The 24,212-nt window shown below is 44.9% G+C and overlaps 19 protein-coding genes across 19 annotated transcripts; 9 read left to right on the top strand and 10 right to left on the bottom strand.

Annotated features, from left to right (window-relative positions):
• Nucleotides 1-299: 299 nt before the first annotated feature.
• Nucleotides 300-869, top strand: Bathy15g02680 (hexapaptide repeat-containing transferase; the record flags this gene model as incomplete). Its single annotated transcript, XM_007508682.1, has 1 exon — nucleotides 300-869. The coding sequence occupies one exon, from the start codon at nucleotides 300-302 to the stop codon at nucleotides 867-869; it is 570 nt and encodes a 189-aa protein (XP_007508744.1).
• A 74-nt stretch (nucleotides 870-943) lies between these two features.
• Nucleotides 944-2,473, bottom strand: Bathy15g02670 (predicted protein; the record flags this gene model as incomplete). The annotated part of the gene is made up of 1 exon (XM_007508709.1): nucleotides 944-2,473. One exon carries the CDS (start codon nucleotides 2,471-2,473, stop codon nucleotides 944-946), a length of 1,530 nt encoding a protein of 509 aa, XP_007508771.1.
• A 211-nt stretch (nucleotides 2,474-2,684) lies between these two features.
• Bathy15g02660 (unknown protein) lies at nucleotides 2,685-3,797 on the bottom strand (the record flags this gene model as incomplete). The annotated part of the gene is made up of 1 exon (XM_007508809.1): nucleotides 2,685-3,797. One exon carries the CDS (start codon nucleotides 3,795-3,797, stop codon nucleotides 2,685-2,687), a length of 1,113 nt encoding a protein of 370 aa, XP_007508871.1.
• Nucleotides 3,798-4,135: 338 nt separating this feature from the next.
• Nucleotides 4,136-4,924, top strand: Bathy15g02650 (archease; the record flags this gene model as incomplete). The annotated part of the gene is made up of 1 exon (XM_007508887.1): nucleotides 4,136-4,924. The coding sequence occupies one exon, from the start codon at nucleotides 4,136-4,138 to the stop codon at nucleotides 4,922-4,924; it is 789 nt and encodes a 262-aa protein (XP_007508949.1).
• A 63-nt stretch (nucleotides 4,925-4,987) lies between these two features.
• On the bottom strand, nucleotides 4,988-6,012 carry Bathy15g02640 (Thioesterase; the record flags this gene model as incomplete). Its single annotated transcript, XM_007508926.1, has 2 exons — nucleotides 4,988-5,837; nucleotides 5,969-6,012. 2 exons carry the CDS (start codon nucleotides 6,010-6,012, stop codon nucleotides 4,988-4,990), a joined length of 894 nt encoding a protein of 297 aa, XP_007508988.1.
• A 91-nt stretch (nucleotides 6,013-6,103) lies between these two features.
• Bathy15g02630 (conserved hypothetical protein) lies at nucleotides 6,104-6,871 on the top strand (the record flags this gene model as incomplete). Its single annotated transcript, XM_007508773.1, has 1 exon — nucleotides 6,104-6,871. One exon carries the CDS (start codon nucleotides 6,104-6,106, stop codon nucleotides 6,869-6,871), a length of 768 nt encoding a protein of 255 aa, XP_007508835.1.
• Nucleotides 6,872-6,925: 54 nt separating this feature from the next.
• On the bottom strand, nucleotides 6,926-7,643 carry Bathy15g02620 (ADP-ribosylation factor-related protein 1; the record flags this gene model as incomplete). Its single annotated transcript, XM_007508893.1, has 2 exons — nucleotides 6,926-6,941; nucleotides 6,973-7,643. 2 exons carry the CDS (start codon nucleotides 7,641-7,643, stop codon nucleotides 6,926-6,928), a joined length of 687 nt encoding a protein of 228 aa, XP_007508955.1.
• Nucleotides 7,644-8,244: 601 nt separating this feature from the next.
• Bathy15g02610 (predicted protein) lies at nucleotides 8,245-9,231 on the top strand (the record flags this gene model as incomplete). The annotated part of the gene is made up of 1 exon (XM_007508805.1): nucleotides 8,245-9,231. The coding sequence occupies one exon, from the start codon at nucleotides 8,245-8,247 to the stop codon at nucleotides 9,229-9,231; it is 987 nt and encodes a 328-aa protein (XP_007508867.1).
• Nucleotides 9,232-9,607: 376 nt separating this feature from the next.
• On the bottom strand, nucleotides 9,608-10,927 carry Bathy15g02600 (cytochrome b6-f complex iron-sulfur subunit; the record flags this gene model as incomplete). Its single annotated transcript, XM_007508898.1, has 3 exons — nucleotides 9,608-10,117; nucleotides 10,316-10,339; nucleotides 10,805-10,927. The coding sequence occupies 3 exons, from the start codon at nucleotides 10,925-10,927 to the stop codon at nucleotides 9,608-9,610; spliced, it is 657 nt and encodes a 218-aa protein (XP_007508960.1).
• Nucleotides 10,928-11,152: 225 nt separating this feature from the next.
• Nucleotides 11,153-11,749, top strand: Bathy15g02590 (unknown protein; the record flags this gene model as incomplete). Its single annotated transcript, XM_007508934.1, has 1 exon — nucleotides 11,153-11,749. One exon carries the CDS (start codon nucleotides 11,153-11,155, stop codon nucleotides 11,747-11,749), a length of 597 nt encoding a protein of 198 aa, XP_007508996.1.
• A 104-nt stretch (nucleotides 11,750-11,853) lies between these two features.
• Nucleotides 11,854-12,441, bottom strand: Bathy15g02580 (unknown protein; the record flags this gene model as incomplete). The annotated part of the gene is made up of 1 exon (XM_007508810.1): nucleotides 11,854-12,441. One exon carries the CDS (start codon nucleotides 12,439-12,441, stop codon nucleotides 11,854-11,856), a length of 588 nt encoding a protein of 195 aa, XP_007508872.1.
• Nucleotides 12,442-12,653: 212 nt separating this feature from the next.
• On the bottom strand, nucleotides 12,654-14,375 carry Bathy15g02570 (predicted protein; the record flags this gene model as incomplete). The annotated part of the gene is made up of 1 exon (XM_007508806.1): nucleotides 12,654-14,375. The coding sequence occupies one exon, from the start codon at nucleotides 14,373-14,375 to the stop codon at nucleotides 12,654-12,656; it is 1,722 nt and encodes a 573-aa protein (XP_007508868.1).
• A 236-nt stretch (nucleotides 14,376-14,611) lies between these two features.
• On the bottom strand, nucleotides 14,612-15,589 carry Bathy15g02560 (unknown protein; the record flags this gene model as incomplete). The annotated part of the gene is made up of 1 exon (XM_007508732.1): nucleotides 14,612-15,589. One exon carries the CDS (start codon nucleotides 15,587-15,589, stop codon nucleotides 14,612-14,614), a length of 978 nt encoding a protein of 325 aa, XP_007508794.1.
• A 97-nt stretch (nucleotides 15,590-15,686) lies between these two features.
• On the top strand, nucleotides 15,687-16,514 carry Bathy15g02550 (predicted protein; the record flags this gene model as incomplete). Its single annotated transcript, XM_007508923.1, has 1 exon — nucleotides 15,687-16,514. One exon carries the CDS (start codon nucleotides 15,687-15,689, stop codon nucleotides 16,512-16,514), a length of 828 nt encoding a protein of 275 aa, XP_007508985.1.
• A 95-nt stretch (nucleotides 16,515-16,609) lies between these two features.
• Nucleotides 16,610-17,515, bottom strand: Bathy15g02540 (unknown protein; the record flags this gene model as incomplete). The annotated part of the gene is made up of 1 exon (XM_007508854.1): nucleotides 16,610-17,515. The coding sequence occupies one exon, from the start codon at nucleotides 17,513-17,515 to the stop codon at nucleotides 16,610-16,612; it is 906 nt and encodes a 301-aa protein (XP_007508916.1).
• A 220-nt stretch (nucleotides 17,516-17,735) lies between these two features.
• Nucleotides 17,736-18,932, top strand: Bathy15g02530 (naphthoate synthase; the record flags this gene model as incomplete). The annotated part of the gene is made up of 1 exon (XM_007508924.1): nucleotides 17,736-18,932. The coding sequence occupies one exon, from the start codon at nucleotides 17,736-17,738 to the stop codon at nucleotides 18,930-18,932; it is 1,197 nt and encodes a 398-aa protein (XP_007508986.1).
• Nucleotides 18,933-19,044: 112 nt separating this feature from the next.
• Nucleotides 19,045-20,487, bottom strand: Bathy15g02520 (unknown protein; the record flags this gene model as incomplete). Its single annotated transcript, XM_007508715.1, has 1 exon — nucleotides 19,045-20,487. The coding sequence occupies one exon, from the start codon at nucleotides 20,485-20,487 to the stop codon at nucleotides 19,045-19,047; it is 1,443 nt and encodes a 480-aa protein (XP_007508777.1).
• A 909-nt stretch (nucleotides 20,488-21,396) lies between these two features.
• On the top strand, nucleotides 21,397-21,681 carry Bathy15g02510 (nucleosome binding protein; the record flags this gene model as incomplete). Its single annotated transcript, XM_007508841.1, has 1 exon — nucleotides 21,397-21,681. The coding sequence occupies one exon, from the start codon at nucleotides 21,397-21,399 to the stop codon at nucleotides 21,679-21,681; it is 285 nt and encodes a 94-aa protein (XP_007508903.1).
• A 623-nt stretch (nucleotides 21,682-22,304) lies between these two features.
• Bathy15g02500 (predicted protein) lies at nucleotides 22,305-24,023 on the top strand (the record flags this gene model as incomplete). The annotated part of the gene is made up of 1 exon (XM_007508752.1): nucleotides 22,305-24,023. The coding sequence occupies one exon, from the start codon at nucleotides 22,305-22,307 to the stop codon at nucleotides 24,021-24,023; it is 1,719 nt and encodes a 572-aa protein (XP_007508814.1).
• Nucleotides 24,024-24,212: the final 189 nt, after the last annotated feature.

The following is a 24,212-nucleotide window of genomic DNA, read 5'->3' as shown; positions in this document are numbered from 1 at the left end:
CAACAGGAGTGTTCAAGGACACACCACACTTTTTAATTAAGAAGTTCATTAGTCTCAAAATCGCTAAGATGATGATAGAACGACTACACGCAACGAAGCAATCACACGCACACCTCCCCGCGTTATTTTTGCGCAAACATCCGTTCCGTCCTTCGCTCTTTCGTTCTCGCGCTTTGTTTTCGTCGTCGAGAAAACGAAGCAGCAAAATTAGAACGGAAAAAGTAGTTGAAACAAAAAGCAGTGATGATGATGATGAAAAGAGTAAATACGATGAACAGAAAAGGAAACGATTGAATCACATGCCGTGGTTGTACGACATCGAGAAGCATAAAACGTTCGCCAAAACGTGGCAGAAAGATGTGCAGGAAAAGCTTATGGAATTGGAGACCGTAGAGTTTATAGGAGACGACACGTTTATGGCCGACGTGAATGTGAACGTCTTTGCCGAGAGAGGAAGAAAAATTGTGTTTCATAATAACTGTCGCATAGCAGCGAACGTATATTTACACGGGCCCATAGAAGTAGGGGAAAACGTTTCGATCAATCAGCACTGTCACATGGAAGGACCCATCGTGATAGGGAGCGATTCGAGGATAGGCCCGTCCACTTCTATTTTCGCCTTTAACCACAACTTCGACGAGTCAGAAACACTCATTCGCTCACAGAAAGTAAAATCAGAAGGAGTACACATTGGAGAGGACGTGTGGATAGGCGCAAACGTTTCAATCGTCGATGGTGTGACTATAGGCGCACACTCCGTCGTCGGCATTGCATCAGTTGTTACGAAGAATATTCCAGAGTATGAGGTATGGGCAGGCAATCCGTGTAAAAAAATAGGCGAACGCAAGCGACCCCCCCCTCGGGAATGAAAAAGAGTACTCGTAGTTTTACAGAAGATACATTACCATGGTACATCTAATATCAATACATATTCTAATCTAAACTAGCCTAAAAATTCTTCTACCGACGCTTTCGGCTCGGCGTACAAGAAATCTTCGTCATCCGCATCGAAGGAAGCAAAGGCAATACTTGAGAGCTCGTTTTCTAAATCCTCTCGAAATTTTTCGTCTCGCGTGATGATGTTGAGCTCTTGAAATTGACCAAACGAGCGCTGTCGCATGTTGCAACTCCCTAAAGAAGCGATGCCTACGTCTGGATTCGTCGTACTTTTCGCCACGAAAGCTTTGGCGTGTAACATTTCCGGTAACAATTTGATCGACAGTCGAGGCGCGGACGTTTTCGATCTCAATTTAATCAACTCGTGAACTTTTTTCAATTTTGCCAACGCTTTTCTGTTCGCATCGTGATACACGTTCGGGAAACACGGCATTAAGATTGTCACGTTCGCGTTTCGGTCGATGATTTTGCGAATCATCGCAACTCCGGAGGAATCTAAGTACGCTATAGAAAACGTGTAATCGTCAAACTGTCTATCGTTCAAAATCTCCTCGAACGACTTCTTGACGCCAAACGTGCCCGGGAAATTTTTTATTCGTGGAAACGCCCAAGCTAAAGGACAAAAACCGGTTGGATTGTTCGAGACAAACTTGGTGTGAATTTCCTCTTTATTCTTTGCATCTTTCTTTCCATTTGGCCACCGCAACTTCTCAAACAACTTTGACGTCGACAACGACGACAAAGAAGGAGTAAAAGAAGCACCAGAGGATACTGAACTTTCCAACGCTTCGACGAGCGTTTGGCCTTGGACGAGAACCGTGAAATCGCGCCAATTCTCAAATCGATCTCCGATGTTAATGCCACCTAACATTCCGGTGTACTCGCCATTATTCTTTCGTTTAAACGTCGCGAACTTCGCGTGCGTTGGAATCGTGCTCTCTAAAAGCTCAAACTCGTTCGCGTTGTTCCGCTCTTTTTCCAACTCTCGCAACTTTTCGACCAAAGTCGTCGACTGTTCGCACCACCTTGTGAACTTTGACACAGCGGAACCGTCAACTTTTACGCGAACCGATACGCCTCGATTACACGCGTTCGATAAACTTTCAATTACTTTTTCGGTCGATTTACCGTGCTCAAACACGTAAACGCTAAGTTGAATCTCATCTCCTCTGTTCGTGTCGTTTATTTCTCGGGTCAAGTTTTCGATGCTTCTCGAATACCCGCTGACGAGTGTAATTTTATTTTTCGTGTTGGTGTTGTTTCTCACGGTCAACTCCTTCTCGAACTCGCGCGCAACCATCGAGGATTGAATTTCACGCGTCTCTCCACCTCTTAAACGCTTCCCTTCTTCGTTTGGAGAGACAGACGTCTTCTCAATCGCGAACGATGATGATGATGATGATGATGATGATGATGATGACAAAGCTCCGTTTACGCTTCTTCGGTTCAAACTTCTTTGAAGAGGATGCCTCGCAAAATTCGCGCCTCTATTTTTTCTTCCATTCCATTTCCCATCGATCGCAGATGAAAAAGTTAACGACGACGACGACGACGACGAGAAGGATGTAGAAGACATCATCGTCTTCCAACGCGCGAACCGATCGGTACTCTCTGTGTGTGAGAGAGTTACAGAGAGAGAGAGAGATTTTGGGTTCGTTTTTTGGCGTCTTAAAAGTGATTAATATCTTTGCTTTTTGTGGATCCACCGTGGCAAAGATTCTGTTTGTTTTGTCTTTTTTCGTGCTCGAAGCAAAAATACTATTATGGCGTCGTATATCGCATTCTTATTAAAACAAGAATCTGGGTAAGCTAAAAGATGGGAAATCGAAGAACGATACGCTCGACGCAGGTTCTTCTTCTGCGACTGCAGTGGGTGGAGTAGTGGACGAAGGAGTCACCTTCGTCGGTGTCGTTGCTACTGTTGCAGCTCTCGGACTCGTCCCGTTTTTACTGGCTACTACCGTTGGTTTCACCGGCGGCGTCGCCGATAATTTCAAGGCGACTGTCGCCGTTTCCAATTTCCCGGAAGTATCCGGTCGAAACGTGTGGAACTCGTTTTCAAAAATCGTTTCTACGCCAGGGTAATGCACCGCAGCCTTGTCAATCAGTCTGCGCAACTCGCGCACGTGATCTAAAGTTTCCTCGTACCGTTCGGATGTCTTCTCCACTAAGAATATCACCTCGCGTTCTCTCGTGTAATTTTTCTCCGCCGCCTCGTACGACTCGATGGCGTGCATCTCTTTCAACTGTTCGATTTCAAATTCGTGTTCTAACTTCATTCGATTCGCGCGATCTCTATAAAACTCGATTTCCTCCGTCAATTTCTCCGTCGTCGTTTCGATTTCTTCCGTTAACGTTTGTTTCATCAACTCGAACGTTTCCTCGCGTTCGGTTTCGATTCTATTCAACTCGCTCAAATATTTCTCTTTCAGTTCGAGCAAGTCTTCTTCGTGCACTTTGTTAATGTCCGCTTTGAACTCTTCCACGTGTTGTTCCTTTTCTAACATTTTCTTCATGTCTCTTTTTTCCGTCTCTTGTATTTGTTTCAGAAGCAATTCGATTCTTGTTTCGTTCCTTTTCAGTTTCTCATTGGCTTCGTCCAACTCTTTTCTCAAAGCGTCCATCTCTTGTACTTTTTCTTTAAACTCCACCGCTTTCTTATACGTCTTCTCCTCCGCTTCTATGGTTTCTTTGAGCTCTTCCTCTGTCTTTTGTAACTCCATTTGTAACTGCTCCACCATCTCTTCCGCGTCTAATCTCATTTTGGTTTCCTCGTCGAGCAACTCTTTCAAAGAGTCGAGCTCGTCTCTTAACTCCGACAATCGGTTCCCGATCGGTCGGACGTTTTCGCCGTTGGCTTCATCGTCTTCACCGGAGAAGTCTGATTTCGTTGAAGTCATCGTTGTTGTTATTGTTGTTGTTGTTGTATGTGGAGAGATGTTTAGTACTGTTTGTTTATGGGTATTATATTTCTGTTATCACAAGAATTGATTACAGCAACAACTGCGTACTGAATGAGCGGTGTGACGACGTTTCGCCTGTTTTTTTCTTATATGTCTTGTGGTCCGTCATTTTTCGTCTTTTTGTCCCCCGCGTCAAATCGGTTGTGTGTGTGACATTTAACGAACTGTTTCGCCGCCAAAGAAAAAAAGCACACACACTGCTCTGTTGTACTTAAAATCTTATGCGCGCGCCCTTTCGTTAACAGACAAATAATAACAACAACAACAACAAGAAAATGGAAAAGAAACTAGAGTACGAGGCGTTACCACAGAGAGGACCGAGAAGGAGAAAGAAGAAGAATAAGAATGTTGAGAATGTCGAGAACGACGACGATGAAGACGAAGAAAACGAGAAGAAGAGAGCGAAAACAAACGACAAACCCATGAAGAAGAATGTGGTGGTGATGATGATGAACACCACCAACGAGGGCGAATATGATGGGGATGCTAATGATGGGGATAAGAGGACGAGAACGGGCGCGAATGCAACAACAACAGCAACAACAACAACAGCGTGTTTTCTTTCGACAGAACCAATCGTGAGCTACGACACCACCGCTGCAACTAAAAATCAATACGAATACAAAGACCACACGGCGGATATTCAAATCAAAAGCTGGGGCGACTCCATCACCACCGCGTTCGCTTGGTCAGCTCTGGGAATGTTCGACTACATGACGCCACTTCATAATATATCGGAAACGCCGAAAGTGTATAGAAAATTTGAGTGCTCCGCGCACGACTTGAAGTCGCTCTTATTCGCATTCTTGGACGAGTTGTTGTTCGTGTTCCACACGGAGAGTTTAGTGTGCACGAAAATCCAAATCAACGAGTTTCGAGAAAATGAAGGAAATCTAGGAGAAGAAGTAAATCGATGGACGATTGAAGGTATTGTCGCGGGAGATTTGTTCGTCGATGGCGTGCACGAACAAGGCACGGAAGTCAAGGCGATTACGTATTCGGAAATGCAAATTCACGTCGCAGAGGATGGTTCAACGGAGGTGTACGTGATAGTAGATATATAAGAAATAATGCTCGTAATTGCACTCGTTACGGTAGTTCATAGTAAACAATCGTCTTCACCTTCTTTAAGCGACGATGCTTGGCATGACTTTTGCTTCTATGACTGCAACGATGCGTTTCAACCAATCGATTTTGCTTTCCTTTTCGAGAGGGAATAAATGGTTACCGCCTTGTACAATTTCGAGCGCAAACGCGCCGGTTGTCATCGTTTCCCATTTTTCGACCATACTTTTTGAGATCATTCTGTCGTTCGTGCCATGAAACGCAGTCACGTCTGAGGTGAACGTCTTCTCCTTCAAATCGTTCTCGTAGCTATCAAAGAGACAAAAATCCGCGCGCATGAGCGGATGGTAAATCTTCCAGATGCCAGTGAACACCACTTCTTGAACGTCCCATCGACGACATTCGTCTTGAAACTCTCGTTCGGATAAGTGCTTATTTTTGCGCCAAGGCTTATCTTTGTCCTCAATCGTCGGCGCTGGGAAGTTTGAAAGGAAAAAATGTAGCGGCTCATTGACGCCGTATGTGCTTTTCAAAACGTCCACGAGTTGTACCGCAAGCCAGCATCCCACGGAATGACCGACGACGACGTACGGCACGTCTCGCAATTCGTTCGCGAGCGTTGGTGCAATTTCTCGAATAACCGTTTGTATTTTCGGCTCGTCCCACGGTTCGTTACGTCTGGATCCTCTTCCCGGTAATTGCACCGACAACAACTCCGCTTTGTAGTTCTTACAAAACGTCAACAGAGGAGACACGATTCGTCGCTCCCCCAAGCCTTCGTTCGTGAACAAGTCCTCTGCATTTCCCGCGTTGGCGAAACAAATCACTCTCAGATTTGGTCTCTCCGGAGCTCTGATTTGTGTACCACTTCTCTGTAATCCAGGGAAGAGTTTCTTGAACGTGACTTCATCCCTTTGTTGATCAACATCACTCATCGTATTCTTATGATTCCGAAAAAAAAATTGGCGTTACTTTTACTTTAAACTTTGACGACGATTTTTGTTTGCTTGGAAAAAAGGGAAAAAGAAACAATTTAACGACACATCTTCTTCTCATCGTCGTCCTGAATCATCATCATCATCATCATGTTAATCATCCTCTCCCCTGCGAAGACGCTAACCGTCCCGAAATCGCTCGCGAAGAGTTTGAAAACATCCACGCCATCCATGCAGAAAACGATGGAGATTTTATTGAGCGAACTGAGGAAAATGAGTGCCAATCAACTCGCGTCTACTTTGGAAGTCTCGACTGCGATTGCCAACACGAATTTGGAGAGATACAAAGTTTGGGAAAAGCAAACGGAATACCCGTGCGGGTTCGCTTTTGATGGCCCAGCTTACAAAGGATTATCGTGCTCTTCGTTGAACGAGAAAGAGCTGAATTATTTACAGACTCATTTGCGGATCGTCGATCCTTTGTACGGTTTATTGAAACCGTTAGATTTGATAAAACAATACAGGCTGGAGATGAAGACGAAAGGGTTGAAAGCAACCAAAGATACGAAAGGCGGGTTAGCTGCGTTTTGGTCGAAAGAAATGACCGAGAGCTTGATTAGAGATTTGGACGAGCAAGAACGAACGAGTAGTAGCAAAAGTAGCGATAGTAAAAAAGAGCAGCGTTTTATTCTCAACGTGGCCTCTCAGGAGTATTCAAAGGTTCTGGACAGAAAGTTGCTCGAAGAGAACAACGTGGAAGTTTTCGACATGGTCATCGAAGGTTCGACGTTCGACGCCAAGTTTGGTCGAGGCTGTGCCGCGCGATATTGCGCGAAAGTAAATGCAAAAACCAGGGATGATTTGAAGAACTTCACTGGGAGTGATTTGGACGGAAGCAAAACGTGGAAACTGAACGAGAAATCCGCCAAGACCGTGGAAGGAAAATCCATGTGCTTTTCCTTTTCGAAGAACGAATCAGGAGGTCCGGCGCTCAAGAAGCAAAAGAAGTAATACTTTTATGTATTTTTGAAATCCACGCGCGGCAAACTGATATTCATACAAAATCTAATTCTCGTTGTCGCTCTGAGCCATTCACTGCGTCACACATCCACTCTACGGCTTCTTTTATGCCTACTCCGGTAAACGCGCTCGCACCCATCACTCTCTTTGCAATCGGCGTCGCCGAAGCGTCTTCTTTCTTCTTTTTCTTCTTCTTCGTATTATCGAGGATACCATTCTTCGCGAGCGATGTCGTTGTTGTCCCGTCTGTTCTTCCATCTTTACTAGTGGTATCGTTGCTATTACTATTCAAAGCGCTGTGTTCAAACGCCGTTTTCACCATCGTCAATCCTTCCGGTCCGCTCTCGTCTATTTTATTCGCCACAATCAACACCGGCGCGTTTTGCAAATCTGTGTTCGCCAACATTCGATTGCACACCACTCTCGCGTCGTCTATTCTCGTCTCGTCCGTGGAGTCGACGAGGAAAAAAATCCCGTGCGATTCTCGATAATACTTCAACCAAATCGGTCTCAATCTTTCCAAGCCTCCTAAATCCCAAAACGTCCACTGGACGCCCAGAAAGTCTTCTATTTTCGCGACGTTTAAACCGACGGTTGGTTTGATGTGTTCTTTTGGAATCGGTTGCAAATCGCTAAACATTTCCTTCATTTTCTCCAACATGGAGGTTTTCCCGGACGAGTCTAAACCTACGATTAAAATCCGCATCTCCGGTTTCGAAAACGTCCACCCTTCGCACAAGCCGTGTATGAGATAGGTAAACATTATTCTTTAAATAAGATATTTTATGCTTGTGTTATTATGGTGTGTTTTGCTGCGTGTGTAATCGTTTCGTTGTTCAAAAAAAAAAGGGGGAAAAACGAACGAAAAAGAGGGACAACACACACACGCACTCCTTTGCTTTGTTTGTGGGACTGGCCTGGCTCTTGTGGTAAAAAATGGGGTCAGCGCTTTTTTCGATGTTGTGTTGTTTTGTGAGTTCATCACTCCATCATCATAAAAAACAAAACTCTTGTCCCACCCGCCGGCACTTACATACATACTCTTCTCCATCACACAGACAGACAGATACGCGGCAGTTTCGAACTCGATCGGTTCGCGCGAAAACAGTACCACAGGTGGCAAAACGTTCGAATCATCTATCTCACCGAGCGCGGCAAAAGAGAGAAAGAAAGAAAATTAGTAAAAAAGAGATAGAGAGAAGAGAGCGATGACTTTTTCCTCTTCTTCTTCTTCTTCTTCTTCTTCTTCGACAATGCCTTTGACGCGCTGCACGAGAACGTCTTCCTCGGCGACAATAAGTAACAGACGGACGCCAAAATGCTCGGCTTCTTCTTCTTCTTCTCCTTCTTCGTCGTCGTTTACGATGACGAACAACAAAAACAGAAACGTTATTAGAAGAAGAAATGAAAGGACAAAAAGAAAAACGAACGCCACGGGAGCAGCAGCAGCAGCTTCTGCGGTTGAAGAAGAAGAGGAGGCAAAAAATACAACAGAACAAGTCCCTACTTGGGCCGCGAGAGAATTCACAGAGGAAGGGAGGGTGTTCACAGAAACATTTCCTATTCGTTTCGATGAAGTTGGTCCGAATAAGTTGGCAGATATGGGTACCATGGCGAGAATATCCCAGGAGTGCGCGTGCAACCATGCCCAAGGTTTGTGGGGCCGCTCGCAGTCTATGCCAGAAGACATGCGCAAGGTGGACATGGCGTGGGTCTGCACGCGATTACATTTGGACATCTTTGAATATCCGAAATGGGGCGACCAAGTCGTCGTAAAGACGTGGTTTGAGTCGCAAGGTAGAGTAGCCGCCCGAAGAGACTGGGATTTGGTCAACAACGAAACAGAAAAACGCGTGGGTAAGGCTACGAGTCAATGGATAGCGTTTAATTTGAAAACGCGAAGAATGGGTCGAATTCCATCGCAAGTCGTCGAGGATTTTCAATTACAACAGTGGTGCAACGAACCAATCATGGGAAGCGAATACGAAGTAGAAAAGTTGCCAGATGCGAGAGATATTGGTGCGATTGAAGGATCGCAGTGCTCGGTCCCGGTAGTGCATTACACGAGAAGAAGTGATTTAGATATGAATGGACACGTAAATAACTGCATCTACACGGAATGGTTGTTAGAGTCAGTGCCGCAATCGTACCGGGACGAGTACGAGTTGAAAGAGTTAATCATCGAGTTCAAAGCAGAGTGTAATTTTGGGGACGTTATCGAAGCCGTGTGTTGCGAAGATACCTCTTCAAACGTTGGAGACAGCGTTTTCTTGGCGCACACGTTGACGAAAAAGAGCGACGAAAAACAAACCGAAGTCGTGAGAGCGCGAACGATATGGGCAAAGCGATGAAAAATGAGTAATAATAGGTAAACGTCCCACTTAATAATATGGTTTTATCTTCCACCTTCCTTTCTCCCTTTTATATGGTAGCAATAATAACAAGCTTAACGAGTTGTAACCAGCGGCGAACTATTTATGCGAAACATTATGTTGTGATATATAATAGATTATGTTTTATAGAGAAATTAAAACGCTCTTCTAAAAACTCTCACTCTCTCCTCCTCATCTCTCACCTCCTCCTCATGATACTTCTTCTCTCTCTTGATACAAAGTTGTCGTTCCTCTCTCTCCGCAAATTTATATAAGCTGCTAAATATTTATACTTTTTACGTTCGGGATTGTTTATTTTTTTTGCTTCTTTTACTTTTTACTCTCTCTTCTCTTCTTACTTCCACCACGGGGCCAAGCCAGTTCTGAAGTCAGTCTCAGTCCACGGGGAAAAGATGACGGTGTCGGAGGCGTCGATGGTCAAGTGCGCTAAAGCCAAAGACAACGGGGCCGGGCCACGGATAACCATACCATCGGCGTTGTATTGGGAGCCGTGGCACGGGCATTTAAATTTGTTCTCCGCCTTGTTCCACGGAACGACGCAACCCAAGTGCGTGCACACGGCGTTGATACCAAAGTCACGAATTTTACCCCCCGCATCGACCATCAAGTACGTCGCGTCACCCTTCAAACCTTGCGACAAAGTGTAATCACCCGGCAAGTGGTTCTTCAACCAAGTCGCTTGCTTAATGTCGTTACCGGCAGCGTCCTTCGCCGCTTGGCCAGCGCCACCACCACCCGCAGACGGCGGGACGAAGTAGTACGCGAAGCCACCCAACAAAGTCGTACCCGGAAGACCGAGCGCACCGACGAGCAGCAAGTTCATCACGTTACGTTTAGCCATGTCCTGTGATATTTTTATTTAGAAAAAAAAAGTTCTCGTCAGTTTTGGTTTTTTTTTAGCGGGGAAAATTTATTTTGAGAGCAGAGGAATTTCCTCTTCTCTTTCTTTTTTTTGGTCGGAGAAAGAGAGAAAGAGATAACAACTTTCAAGCGGCCAACGTCGACTCTGGATTTTCACGCAAGAACGCTGTGGACGACAGACGAGCACACCGAAAACGGCCCTTCTCTATCCATCCAAACGCGGAAGGATATCAAATATCTATTATTATTGGGTCGAGTATCCAAATATAATCTCGCGAGACCAAACGAGGAGACTAATCTGCCCCGAGATTACTCGCGGATGAGGAGGAGATCCCGCGATATCTCTCTTTGTTTTTTGGCCTGTTTTTTGCTCTCTCTCTTCCCTCTATATCGTCGTCTCTCGATTGGTGATGATGATTATACCCGAAAATGACGCGCGTAAAACGAGAGTTTAGAGATGAAAAGATCCAACGCATCAATCAAAACGCGCCGGAATCATATCGAAACAACACTCATGAACGTTTCTATTTGGTTTATGAACCGCAAAACCGTTCGCGAATGCTCCTTCGAGACTCATCTCCGCGACATTTTGTCTCTCTGTCGTGTTTCCTCTCTTCCTTTTTAAGCGGTACGGCCATCGAGTGAGAAAAAAAAAACTATATCGACGCACCGGAACTTCACCCGAAACGGCCGCCGCGCGAACCATCGTGGATTGCTTCTTTTGAACATTTTGTTGTTTGCGCAAGGCAACCTTGGCGCCGGCAAACGAGGAAGTAGAGACCGCGAAGGACATAGTGTGCGATTTATTATAAGGAAATTTGTGTTGGTTTCTCACCCACAACGAAAGGAGGAAGTCAGCAAAAGATCAAATTAAAAAAATGGACTGCGAAAGGTCCTCCTCTCGCAAGAAAGGACCAAAAAAATTCAAAAAACTTCAGATAAACCATACCCAAGGCCGCTTTAGATTATATACATATCAGATCAGAGGATAGAAGAAGAAGGAGAAAATAATAATAATATGAGCGCGTTACATATCATCGAAGAGAACACCACTCCGAATGCTGCTGCATTGGATTCTTCCGCGAGGAAAAGGCAGAGAGTCGCGCAAAAACCATCAACGACGACAACATCGCCATCGTCTTTGAATTTAAATAATTTCAAAAATCTTTCTCAACAGAAAACAGCACTGGAAGTGTACGAGGACGAGGAAGACGGAGATAAGGAAAACAGAAATCCGAACCTGCCATCGAACAATAGAAGATACAATAGTAACAGTGGCGCGAACGACGATTTAGGAGGAAACGATCAGATGAAGAAGATGAAGTCGTCGAATGTGAACGTGGTGATGGATGATTTTGAAGAGGCTACAAAAGTGAACACGAAAATTTTTAAAGAGAAGAAAACATCGGCGCCGCGAGCACCGTTCGTCGCGAAACTTTACTCATCCTTACCAACGAGCAGAGTAGTACTGGGTGACATCACGCGAAATCACTCGCCGAACCGTCTCGCTCCGGGGAAGTATCGCATTGGGCCGAATTCTTCTTCGAGCGGGCAACAAAAACGTAGCGAAGGCGACACGACTACTAACAGAACCTCAATTCTCAAAGTCCGTTGAAGCTTTAAAAGAAGAATAGTGTATTGATGTGAATACTAGATTCAGTGTTAGCCATTATAGTTATATTATTTATTCTATATGCAATGTACATGTTACACAACAAACTACTTAAGAGAAGAAGGTACAAAGGCGCGTCGAGGAACTTGCCGCCCCGAGGAAGCGCTTTCTCCTTCTCTTCCTCCTCCTTCTCCCTCTTCTTTGTGCCGCATCCTTGCATCATCTAATGTCCTACCGGGGAGTTCTAATATCACCTCCTTTTCGTTACTTTTAGTGCTACTGCTCCCTCTCGAAGAAGAAGGAGAAGAAGAAGAAGAAGGTCCAACACTGCCTAGTCCAGAGATTTTTGTCAAATTGAACTCTTCCTTCAACTCAGATATGAAATTCTCTCCTTTTCCTCCTTCTCTCTCTGTTTCTCTTAACTTTTGCATCAATCCAATCACGCTTATTTTCAACTGCTTGTTCTCTAATTCCAAAATCTCGTTCGATTTGGACAAGTCTAATATGATTGTATCTTTCACGTTTGATTTCTTCAACTCAAAGTTCTTCTTGTCTTCCTGGAAACTGTCCATGCGGTTTCGTCGCGCGTTATGTCTCAACTCTCCAGCTCCCGGGCCAGAAGTTAACACGAAAAAGAAGAGCAAAAAGAGCAAAAGAAATCCTCTCTGTTGCTGTTGCTGTTGTTGTGGCGTCATTTGGATGAACGGAGGGTTCATTTAAGTTGACAACAAACGAGAACAACACAAATTTTATGAGGACGACGGATGGGTTTTTTTCTCTCGTATGAGTACACACGTCTCTTCTTCTTTTTTTACATACTTTCAACCACACTATTTTGAACTTCGCTCATGCGTGCTAAAGTTTTCTTTACTGCTCTAATAATACTGAATCGTCCATCCTAAGACGACTACACTTTCGGATACGTCTTGATTTCAAATTCTTTCAACGCGCCAGAGGCTTCGTCAAACGTGAAATAGCCGCCGTGAATCTTCTTCTCCTCGTCGACGATTGACGCCTCTATCACCTTCGGATACCAGTGCATATCGTCTTCGGGCATTTCTGCATACGGTATGTCTTCAACTTTGAACCATTTGGGAATCACGCGGATTGTTTCCTTGGCGGACACACTCAACTCCGTGTAATCTTTCAATAACGCTTCTTTTTCTCTCGAGTTGTTTAAAATCAACACGCACTCGTGTTCAATCGCCACCTTGCTCTCTTTTAACCATCCGTGAAATCGAAATCGAGCTTTCTCAGTGACCCGTGCTTTCGCATTTTCCGGCATAGTAATGTTCTCTTCCAAGGCTTCGCAGGCGGCAAAAATTGACGTTTCTGCTAACGCATTAATGTCGTACCACGTTTCTACTTTTCCTATGAAACCGGTGTATCGCTCTGCGAACTCTCCCGATTTGTGTAACGCTAAGCAAATATGCCACTGCGCGTCGTCGTCTTTCGCCAAAATTAAGAGTTGAGCGAACCGTTCGGGGTTTGCCGTTAACGCCTCCTTGGGATGTTTCTTTCTTTTCACGAGGTCTTTCAAATTTCTATCCGCTTCTTTAACTTTTGTCGTGATTAAATCGAGCTGTGTTGTCATCGCTTCACCTCGCTTTCTTTTAGCTCCAACAAAGTCAGGCAACGGGTTTACCTGCGTCTCCGCGTTGACACCGTTAAAGCGAACGATGGAAAATCTTTCCCTGTTCTCGGGTCGCTCTACTCGATGCGGTGTCGCTTTGTACGTTCCATTCGTGAACGCTTCTAATCCATCGCTAATGATTACTAAAAACTTTGCCTCGTCTTCCTGCAAAACTGGGGCAGACATCCATTCGCCTTCTTCGTCTCTGTTTTTTCCTCTCCGTTTCTTCACGTACAAACCGCGTTCATTCTGATGCAAGAAAGTCATCATCTCAAAGTCCGTGTGTTCTGACACGCCCACCTCTTTTGCGTCGTCGCTAGACTTGCTCTTGTTCTTCTTCTTATCGTTATTATTATTATTATTATTATTATCATTATTAGGATATCGCATGAACCGCATGGCGCAGTGAGAATCTCTCGAAAAGTGCTTCTCAAACGCGCGTTCGTCTTTTATAGACAGTGCCTTTGCAAACGACAAGAACAAAACTCGCGCGATCTCGTCGCATTTTCGGTAAAAGATGTTGAACGCATTTTTCATCTCCGGAACTTCAACGGGCCAATCGATTCTTCCTCTCGCGCCGGATGGTTGTTTCGTAAAATCATCATCTGTTTCATTATTTTCGTCTTCTTCATCTTTCTCATTTTCTTCGATATCTCTGACCAAATCAAAAGACTCCACGCACGCGATTTCGTTCGCTTTATACGCGTACTCTTCGAATAAAGGAACGTACCCACCGGTCTCAAACGTCTCGTATTGCGTGTGTACGTATTGCTTCTTCTCGTCCTCGCTGAGTTCTTTGAAGAACTTTCTTCCAGAATCGTAAACTCGTTTGATATCTTTCCCGAATTTACTCGTGTCGTCTGAATCGTCGTCGACGACCAACTGGAAAAATCCATATTCGCTGTCCACGAGCGCGTATTTTAACCGAGCGAGTTCTTCTTCATCCTTTGATTTTAACCTTCGATAGCTAATCAGAGGAAGATTTTCATCGCTCATGTGTTAGAGATGATAAAAAGTTTTTTATGCCGGTTTTGGACAAAATGTGATGATGAAAAAAAAAAAGTTCGTTGAGGTACCAGAAGGAAAGCTTTACATGTGTCCATTTCTTTTCCACTAGATTCACACAACACAGCTAAGACCACGCTAAAACTACCACAAACAAACAACTTGGAAAGAAACCACAGGGCACAAAACTATTCTTATCGCTACTCGTAAAAACTAACATCTAATCATCATCCGCTTTTCTTCTTCCCAAACTTTCTAAACCCGAGTCCTTTAGCTTTGGCGACCATTCTTTCTTTCTTCTTCTCGATTTCCAAAGCCTCGTCGCTTTTGACGCCTAAATCGATCCACTCTTCTCCTTCGTCGTCGGCGGCGTCTTCTTTATTTTTTTGGCGTTGTATTCGCTTCTTGGCGTCTTCGGTCGCTTGTAACATTTTCACTCGTTCGAATTGGGATATTTCAACCTCGGTTATGCCGGTTAAATTTCTATCCGCAGTTTCTTTGCGAGCGATGTCGTCTTTCCGTTTTTGCGCGGCGTTCGCGTAGTACGTTTCCGTTTTCCACAAATCCTCTTTGGCTTTTTGTAACGAGTGAAAATCGCCTCTGTCTCCTCCTTCGTTTCGTTCTCGTTCGTCCTCGCCGTCGCCGTCTTTTTGTTGTTGCGCCTCTTCCCGTTCCCGTCGTCGCTTCTCTAACTCTTCCTCCACGTACAATTGCATTTGTGGGTCTTCGTTGTAGTTGCTATTATTTTCGTTCTGCATTATCGTTAATCCTCCTTTCGCTCCCGCTCCAAACGCCAGTTGCACTTCCCCGCCGCCGCTCCTCTCTTTCTTTTCTTGTTGTTCTTTCAACAACAACTCTCGTTCTCTCGCTTTTGCCTCTCGCTCTTTCGTGTCGCCTAATAAGAGCAACTCACTGTCCACACCTTTACTCTGACCGACTTTAGACATCTCCTGGCGTTCATTCAAGCGCTCTTTCGCTTTCTGTACTCTCACGGAAACGTCGTCGATATCATCATCTTCTTCTTCTTCTTCTTCTTCTTCGTTTGTCTTCTTTCGTTTGTTCTTCTTGTTAGTATTGGTGTTTCGACGAATTGATGAATTCTTCTTCTTCTTGAAGAACAAAGCAACTTCTTCCTCTTTGTCTTCTTTGTCTTCTTTTCGCGTCGGAGATGAACGCGGATGTGGTGGCAGTGTTTGAGATGCCATTCGTAGTATTACTATTATTAAACAACTTTTACACACTACACTGTTGTTGTTGTGTGTTTTGAAGAATCACCCAAAGAAGAAATTGGAGAGAGAAGAAATGTGTTGCAAACAAAACACCATTGCAAAACAAAGGAAAAAAAAAGAGAAGAGAAAGAGAAGAAGCTCAGAAGGTGTTCTGCACATTGTGAAGATGAGAGTATTGCCGACGATGGTACTAAAAAAACTGCCCTCGAATCCGAAAGCTTTTTTATTCGACATCGATGGCACGCTCTGTGATTCCGACCCGGTGCACTTCGAATGTTTTCAAGAGTTGATTATGAAAGTTCCATCGGTGAAAAATCCATCTCGAAAGCCAATCGACCACGACTTCTTTCGGAAACACATAGCCGGAGGGTCAAATCCAATCATATTCAACAACTTATATCCGGATTTAAGCGAAGAAGAGCGCGAGAGAATGTGGACAGAGAAGGAAAAAGAATACAGAAGACGAGCGATTACATCTTTACGGAGACTGAATGGACTTTCAGAGTTGATGAGCCAAATAGATGCTGAGAAAATACCAAAAATAGCAGTCACAAACGCACCGAGAGAAAACGCAGATATGATGCTAAAAGCGCTGCAATTAGACGTTTGGTTCAAAGAGTTAGTCGTGTTAGGTGGTGAGTGTGAACACGCCAAGCCGCATCCGCAACCGTACATCGACGGCTTGCGTTTGCTGGGACTAGACCCGATTGAAGACGCGAAGGATTGCATCGTTTTTGAAGATTCGCCGAGTGGAGCGACGGCTGCAGTGGCGGCGGGATGTTTTGTCGTTGGTGTTATGACTTCTCAAAAAGCAGAGCACTTATTAGAGGTGGGAGTTCACATGACGGTCAAGGATTTCGAGGAGTTTAATTCTAAAAGAAGAGAGTATAAAAGTCGATAGCAGTTTTTTAGCGTTTTTTAGCGGGCACACAGGAGTGGCATTTATAAAAATGTAGTATAGCATAGCGCGGCAATTGTTAAAGTATTATTCTTGTTTTATTCGTCATCTTTCTCTCCTTTTTCTTCTTCTACTTTCTTCTTCGGAACGCCGTTCAAAATCTTCATCGCGTACGCCTCTTCTTCGTCGGTCAACTCGTCCGGGCGATTCGCGATTTCGTCCATGTCTATGTTTGGTAAAACCAAAGCGGCGGATAAAATCGTCGCTCCGACGAGCGCCCCGATCGTCACTTGTACCCACGACATTGGACTATTCAGCGACATAATACCCCCACTTTTCGCTCTCTTCGGCATCGGTTGTGGCTGATATACCGCCGCCTCTTTCCATTTCCTTCTATCCGGCGGCAAAGGGCTCGACAACAGCGACTTCATTTCCAACCGCTTTTCGTCGAGATACGCCAATCGACACAAATCGCCAAACGCGCCGTGATTCGGTAAACACCGTCTCACTTGCCAACTTTGCAACGCCGTTTTCGTGCCTTCGTCGAAAATCCCGGTCGGTGCGACGTCTTTGCTTAGCAATCCCTCGCTCATTAACAAAGCCTGCAACGCTTTCACGTCCTCGCCTCGGTCGCCTTTGGAGAGAAACCTCGACCCGACGTCGTAGACTTCGCACCCAGACGCTCTCAGTTTATCTAAAGCGATGGAATAATCGTTGTGGTTCTTCGAGCTGTTCGAGGAGAAGAGCACTCCGTTCGGCGTGTTGGATAATATCGTATTTGACGAAGAGGAGATCGAGGAGGAAGAGGAAGTGGACGTGGACGACGAGGACGTCGCTCGAACTTCGAACGACTTCTGTCGATGATGATGGACAAAAAGTTTTTGTCCTCCTTTTCCTCCTTTTCCTTTTCCTCCTGCTGCACTCGAAAGACTCGTTCTCATCGCCGATATTTTCGGTGTTGTTGTTGTTAAAATCATCGTCTGAATCGTCGTCGTCGTCGTCATTACTAAAACTGTAATGTGAATAAGCGCGCGTGTTGTGCGAACAAAAATGAAGAGATATCTTCACGTTTTACTTTTTTTGGTTTTTTGAAATCTTTTTCCTTCTTTTCTGTGTTCAACAAACAAAAACGTACTCATCACAACGACACACGACTTTTTTGTTTGAGGAATACAAGAAGAAGAAGAATTTAGTAGTAGTAGTCTTCTGTGTACGAATAATAAAATGGAGAGTACTAACAACAACAACAACAACAACAACAATAACAACGCGAGACGGAGAGTGCAATCGATTCGAGACCACGTTCTTCTTCATTCACAACAAAACGCGTTTTCGACGTTTCACGATTTCGAGGACGACAATGGACGAGATTTTTTATCCAATTTCAACAACAACAACGCGCGCATTCATCAGACGACGACGAGCATGATGACCACGCATCGAACGAGTAGTAACACGTACGCCTCGGCGACTGGGGAACCGACGTCGTACGAGAAAATGCACGGGTACGTCTCCCAAGAACCGGTGTGTTGGGAAGAGTGCGTTCCGGAAACGGAGTTTTCACATTTGATGCACACGAAACCGATATTGGAAGAAGTGATTTACGAGAAATCGAAAATCGAAGATATGAGGAGAGAAGGAGGAAAGATTGCACGAATCACCATCAACAGACCGGAGAAAAGAAACGCATTCACGCCAAAAACAATCAAGGAAATGCAGAGATGTTTTGATGACGCGAGAGACGACGCGACAGTCGGGGTGGTTGTGTTGCGCGGCGCCGGAGACTTGGCGTTTTGTTCCGGAGGAGATCAGAGCGTACGAGGTGACGGTGGCTACGTGGATGAGAGGGAGGAACGAGGAGGAAAAAAAGTTCCGAGATTAAACGTTTTGGATTTACAGATGCAAATTCGTCGATTGCCGAAACCAGTGATCGCGTCGGTGGCTGGATATTGCGTCGGCGGCGGACACATCTTACATATGATTTGCGATTTGACCATCGCGGCGGACAACGCGGTGTTTGGACAGACTGGACCAAAAGTTGGGTCGTTCGATGCGGGATACGGGTCCACGCACATGGCGCGGCTAATAGGGCAGAAGAAAGCGAGAGAGATGTGGTTTTTAGCGAGAATGTACGACGCGAAAGAGGCGTTGAATATGGGATTAGTCAACTGCGTCGTACCTTTGAAAGATTTAGAGCGAGAAACGGCGACGTGGTGTAGAGAAATTTTGCGGAACTCGCCGACAGCTTTGCGATTAACGAAGAACGCGCTGAACGCGGCTGAGGATGGGCAAGCTGGCATTCAAGATTTAGGCGGGTCCGCAACTATGTTGTTTTATCAAAGCGGCGAAGGTGCCGAAGGGAGGAGAGCGTTCCTGGAGAAACGTGCGCCAGACTTTTCGCAGTTTCAAAGGTTTCCGTAATAGTGTGTACGTAACGTATAAAGTAAGCAAATATAGAATCCTAATAGAAAAAGAGGCATTAGATGGTAATTCTTGCTTGGACTAAAAGCGCTGCTATAAGTACTATAGTATATTAAAACTTGCTGTCAAAGAACTCGCTCGCTTTTATCCCTCTTTGAACTTCTTCCTCCACGATTTTGATTTCCATCACTTCTTCCTCTCCAATTCGTCCTACACACTTTACGTACTTTTTCTCAACTCCTTCTTCCTCTTCCGAGCTATTTTCCAAAACTACACAAACCGGAGCACGCATAGCGCAAACATTCGCATCGCTTGATTCTGCGTCATGTTTGAGGATTTCGTCTTCTTTTCCGGCGAGTTCGTTCACGAACATAAGCGCGCCAAACTTCTTCCCGTTTTCAAGTATCGCGACAACCGAAATAGAGTTTTCATCATCGGTTGGCATCACGTCCAAGTCTTGCACTGGAATCTCCGGAGTACATTTCACGGTTTTAGAAACCTGTTTGCCTGTCAAACAATCCCACGCGCGTATTGTCCCGTCGCCACCTGCGGAAACGATGATATTTTTATTTTTCGAAAACGCGGGGACTACTTTCGCCACGAATCCTTGGTGCCCAAAGCAAAACGATTGAATGTCAAATCCCGAACCTTCGATATCCGTGCGGAGATCAGCTGGAGGCATTCTCGTGACTCGTATCTTTCCTTCTTGATCTGCCGTGCACACGAATTCTTCTTTTTTGTCGTCTTTTGTAACGCCGTCGACGACGCATACGCTCGTCACCACCGTTCCTGTGTGTCCTAGGAGAAGTTTGTCGAAAACGCCCGTTTCCGCATCGCCGCCCTCCGCGTCGATTTTCTCGTCTTTTGTTGTTGTTGTCGTTGTAATGTCTTTATTGGTGTCGTTCACTGGTGTTAAAACCTCACTGACGCGCACGTCGCCGTATTTATCGCTGTAAACGATATGTTTGGAATCTAAAGTAAATGTCACCGAGGTGACTTTCTTATTCGCCAAACGCGTGTTCGCGAGCGAGTAATAAAAATCTCCTCCCTCTTGGTCTTCTCCCTTCTTTCTTTCAAAGATGCACACTCTCTTATCGTCCCCGGAAACGGCAAAGTAATTGCCGCATCGCGAAAACGCCATCGCTCGTATCGTATCTTCCGCTTCAAATTCTCTTTTTTCTCCCACACCGCCGCCGAAAACAGACACCACCAAACTCTTTTTACTCCTATCTTCCACTAACAACATCATTTTCATCTCCTTACAATATGCCATGGCAACGAAAAGACCCCCAAAAGCATCGTCACGGTAAGAGGCTAGAATCGGCACCGCCTCGATTATACCAGCACCAAAAGCACCACCACCACCACCATTAGTGTTCCTGTTGTTGTTGTTGTTCTTTGTGGTTCCATTTTTATTTTTTCCATCATCGTCGTGAAAGTCGCCGCCGGAAGAAGAAATTTTCTTCTGTTTCTTCTTCGACTCTTGTATCTTCTCTATTCGTTTTCGATTGTTTTCTTTCACCTCTGGTTTCTTTCTTCGGCTTTTCGCTCCCATTATTATTATTATTATTTGCTGCTGTTCTTTATTAATATATATATATATACTATATGCGTGTGAGTGAAATGAATGAATGATGTCTCTCGTTGTTGGTTTCTCTTTTTTTCTCTCTTTTTTGCAATCAAAAAGGAGAAAAAAGAAGAGAAAGAATTTCAGCTGAAAAAATCTTCTCGTGAAAAAGAAGCAAAAAATCAGTTCACAAAGGGGTGAAAACTTTTGTTTGCAAATATGAAAGAATTGATGAATTCAAACTTTCTTCATTCTTTTAAAGAAGCAGTAACGTAAGGTACGCACATATACAAAATAAATCGTTTTTATTCTCGCACGAAAAGAACGGAAAATGAGCGGGTATCCTGTACCTTTCATTTTTGTTCATCATTCGTTCCTCGTTGTTCGTTTTTCTGCGCGTTAAGAAGGAGAAAGAGTGTGCCAATTTCTGTTAGCTCCCATATAATTGTCTCTTTGTTCAAAAGAGACAATTATATAGGAGAGATCACGCGCTTGAAGAAATTTCTCATTCGAAAAAAAACGGGACAATGTACCCCAGAAGATATGAAAAATACCTATCAAAATGGACAGAAATCGATCGAGAGAACAGTTTACGTTCTTCTCCCCGTTGATCGGATACGTTTTCACCTGTTAAATGTGGCCAGAGAAGAAGAGACGATTTAATTTTCTCTTTAGATTCTTCTCAACGTTCTCCTTCGACGTGCTTCTTCTCTCAAAAAAGAGAGAAAAAAGGACTGATTTTTTCACTCAAATTTTTGAAAAACGAGAGAAAAAAAGAGAGAAAAAAAGGCGAAAGGGGCAAAAAACAAAATTTTCCTCGTCAAATCAAAACAGCCAGAGACTGACCATTTCATCGCTTCTCTCTAAAACAGTTTTTAAAAACAACACATACACAAAATGGCCAAGACTCCAGCGAAATCCCCGAAGAAGGTGAAGAAAGTGAAGAAGGTGAAAGACCCGAACGCGCCGAAAAGAAACTTGTCCGCGTACTTTTTCTTCATGAACGACCAAAGAGCGAAGGTTGTCAAAGCGAACCCGGACATGAAGGTGACCGAAGTCGGCAAGAAGCTCGGCGAATTGTGGAGAGCCATGTCTGATTCCGAAAAGGTGCCGTACAACAAGAAGGCGGACGCCGATAAGGTCAGATACGAGAAAGCGAAGGCTGCGTACAAGCCGAAGTAATCCTTTTCTGCTTAACTGGGGGGTGAAAGGTGTTTTTGTTCGAGAAAAAGGTGTACAGTCAGCTTTTTGGAGCTGGCCGAACATTAGCTTTTTCGAAACCAAAACGCGCATTTCATCAACGCACTAGAAGTAAAGAGAAGAGATGAAAAATAATAATAGTGGAGTAATATAAACGCAACGCATGTGCTACTACATGCATTATGTTGTTGTTCGAGATACACACTGATATCTGAGATACTCATTTTATATATATAATAATAAGAAATACTATAACAATATTATTGAGAAAGAAACTCTCTTCATCATTCAACACGGGGGTCTTTTTTTCAAAAAAATTTCGATTTCTCACACAAAATACTAAAAGACTTGGTCCTCATTCCCCGCGCTCGTTTATTACATATATCTTCTTTTATATATCATCCATTCCATTCGAGGAGAGGAGAGAACAACTACTAACGCTTCTTAAAACTTCAACCGTTGATTCGGGTCGTCGTTTTTGACTCGAGAGAATACGTCGTCCGATTGGACATCGTATTATTAAGAAGAAGAAGCATATACTACATCTCAAAAATCAGAAGACGAGAGAATATTCAAATATATCTGAACAACAACAACAAACAAGAATGACGACGACGAGTGCTCAGCCAACGAAACGATTAACCGAGAGGCAACAATTAGCTCTAGCGTTAGCTGAATCCACCCGAGATTGCCCGGTGGATGCGCTGATCGCGAACAAAGTTTCGCCGTCCTCGAGCAGCAGTGAGAGCGACGGTGAGACGGATGACGACGACGACCAACGTGACCAACAGTCTGAAGACCAAGATATGGAAGAAAAAGAACAAAACGACGAGAAGAAGAAGAAGAAGAAGAATACGACGACGAGGAAATTGTCTCCGAAAAATACAAAACACCCGCAACAACTGCAAGTCCCGATGTCTCGACAACAGAAAGAACTCGCCAAGTTAGCTCCTTGGGCGTGGGATCCGCTCGTTTCTCGACACGCGCCAGGCCCGTCGGCGTTGAGAGACTTCTCGGAAGTGTTGCCTTCGTCCGGGGTGAAGCACAAACCGAGAGCGACGATGATGACGCCAACCGCCGCAAGACCAGCCTTGAAAGCAACTTTCGGGTCTTTAACTGGGTCTGCGAAGAATAAGAAAGCCGAGAAGGAGAAGGAAAACGTAGTTCCATCGCCGCCGTTGTTGAAGAATATTGTAGCTTCTTCTACTAACAACGACGCGGCGAAGAAGTCATCGAATACTGCGAATACCAAGGCGGTTTCAGGTGGTGCGAAGAGAAAAACGGCAGCGGCGGAGAAAACTCCAAAGACGCCAGCAGTGGATGCTGTCGCTACGAAAAAGGTGCGGAAGAATGCTGCTTCGAACGCCGAGAAAGTTGCGGCGGCAACGAAGAAAGAAGAAGAAAAAATAGAGAAAGAGAAGGAGATTCCCGCGACGGCAATAGCGACCAAGAAGAGGTCAACGATCGCGGCTTCGAGAGGCAAGAAAGGTGGTGCCGTGGCCACGGAAGAGCCGAAGACGGCGCCGCAGAAGCGCACACAAAAGAGCGAGCAAATAACCCCCGTCGCTTTCGAACTCGAACCGGCGAGCGGCGCCGAGTCGAATAAAAAGAGCGGCGAGAAGAATCTCAAGAGAAGCGCCGTTAATGCCGCTGGTGCTACCACTGATACCGTCGTTCCGGCGACTGCTGCGAAAGGTGCGCGAGGAAAGAAGGCAGCAGTGATCATCGATACGCCAGTGGTGACGGCAAAGAAGAAGTTGAACCTCCAAACGCCGGGAGCGACGACGGTTGAGAACAACAACAACGACAACAAGAGGAAAGCCGTCGTCGCGGAGCGAGAAGCAGCCGGAACAGCGGCGAAGAAATTGAACCCGTCGACGAAGAAAAGGAAGAAAGATAGCGGCGTGGATACCACCGCGGTGGGGACGAAAGATTCGAAATTAGATCCCAGCAAACTCGTACCGCCGGAGTTTCAACAAAGACAACTCACTCCGGAGGAGAGAAAAGAACGCCGCGACAAATTTTGGGTATTCCTGGAAACCATCAAAGTCAAACCTCCGAAAGAGAGCTCATTATTGGTCAAGGAGGCGATACCTTCGCATAAGTTATACCAGTCGTTCTGCTTTGCCACCGGGCGCATCGCTCGCGAGGCGTTCAATCCTACTGATGCTGCTGCTACTCGTAAACAAGGCTTCGCGAAAGTGACTTTGTCCTCCTCTCGCCAGTACGAAGACGAAGACGAGGGGGCGGCTTCGTTAGCGAGAAGAGTTCGATTGGTGCCCATGTCCCAATCCCTTCGAATCGCCGTTCGCGCGTTGAAATAAATGAGAAAGAAGAAGGAGTGCTGCTGCTGCTTTGTTGTTGTTGTGATACTCATCATCGTGCTCTCGTATCGTAACCCATCATCTAAAAATCGTAAATCAACACACACACACATCAAAAAACACCAAAATCTTGTAAAATTTTTGAATTTTTCGAAGGTGTCAGCCCCTTTGTTTTGTTTCGTTGAAGGA

Source organism: Bathycoccus prasinos, assembly GCF_002220235.1.
Source record: "Bathycoccus prasinos genomic : Chromosome_15".
NCBI classification, from domain to species: domain Eukaryota; kingdom Viridiplantae; phylum Chlorophyta; class Mamiellophyceae; order Mamiellales; family Bathycoccaceae; genus Bathycoccus; species Bathycoccus prasinos.
Note: the sequence above shows the minus strand (reverse complement) of the source record. Positions and strands in the feature narration are given on the sequence as shown.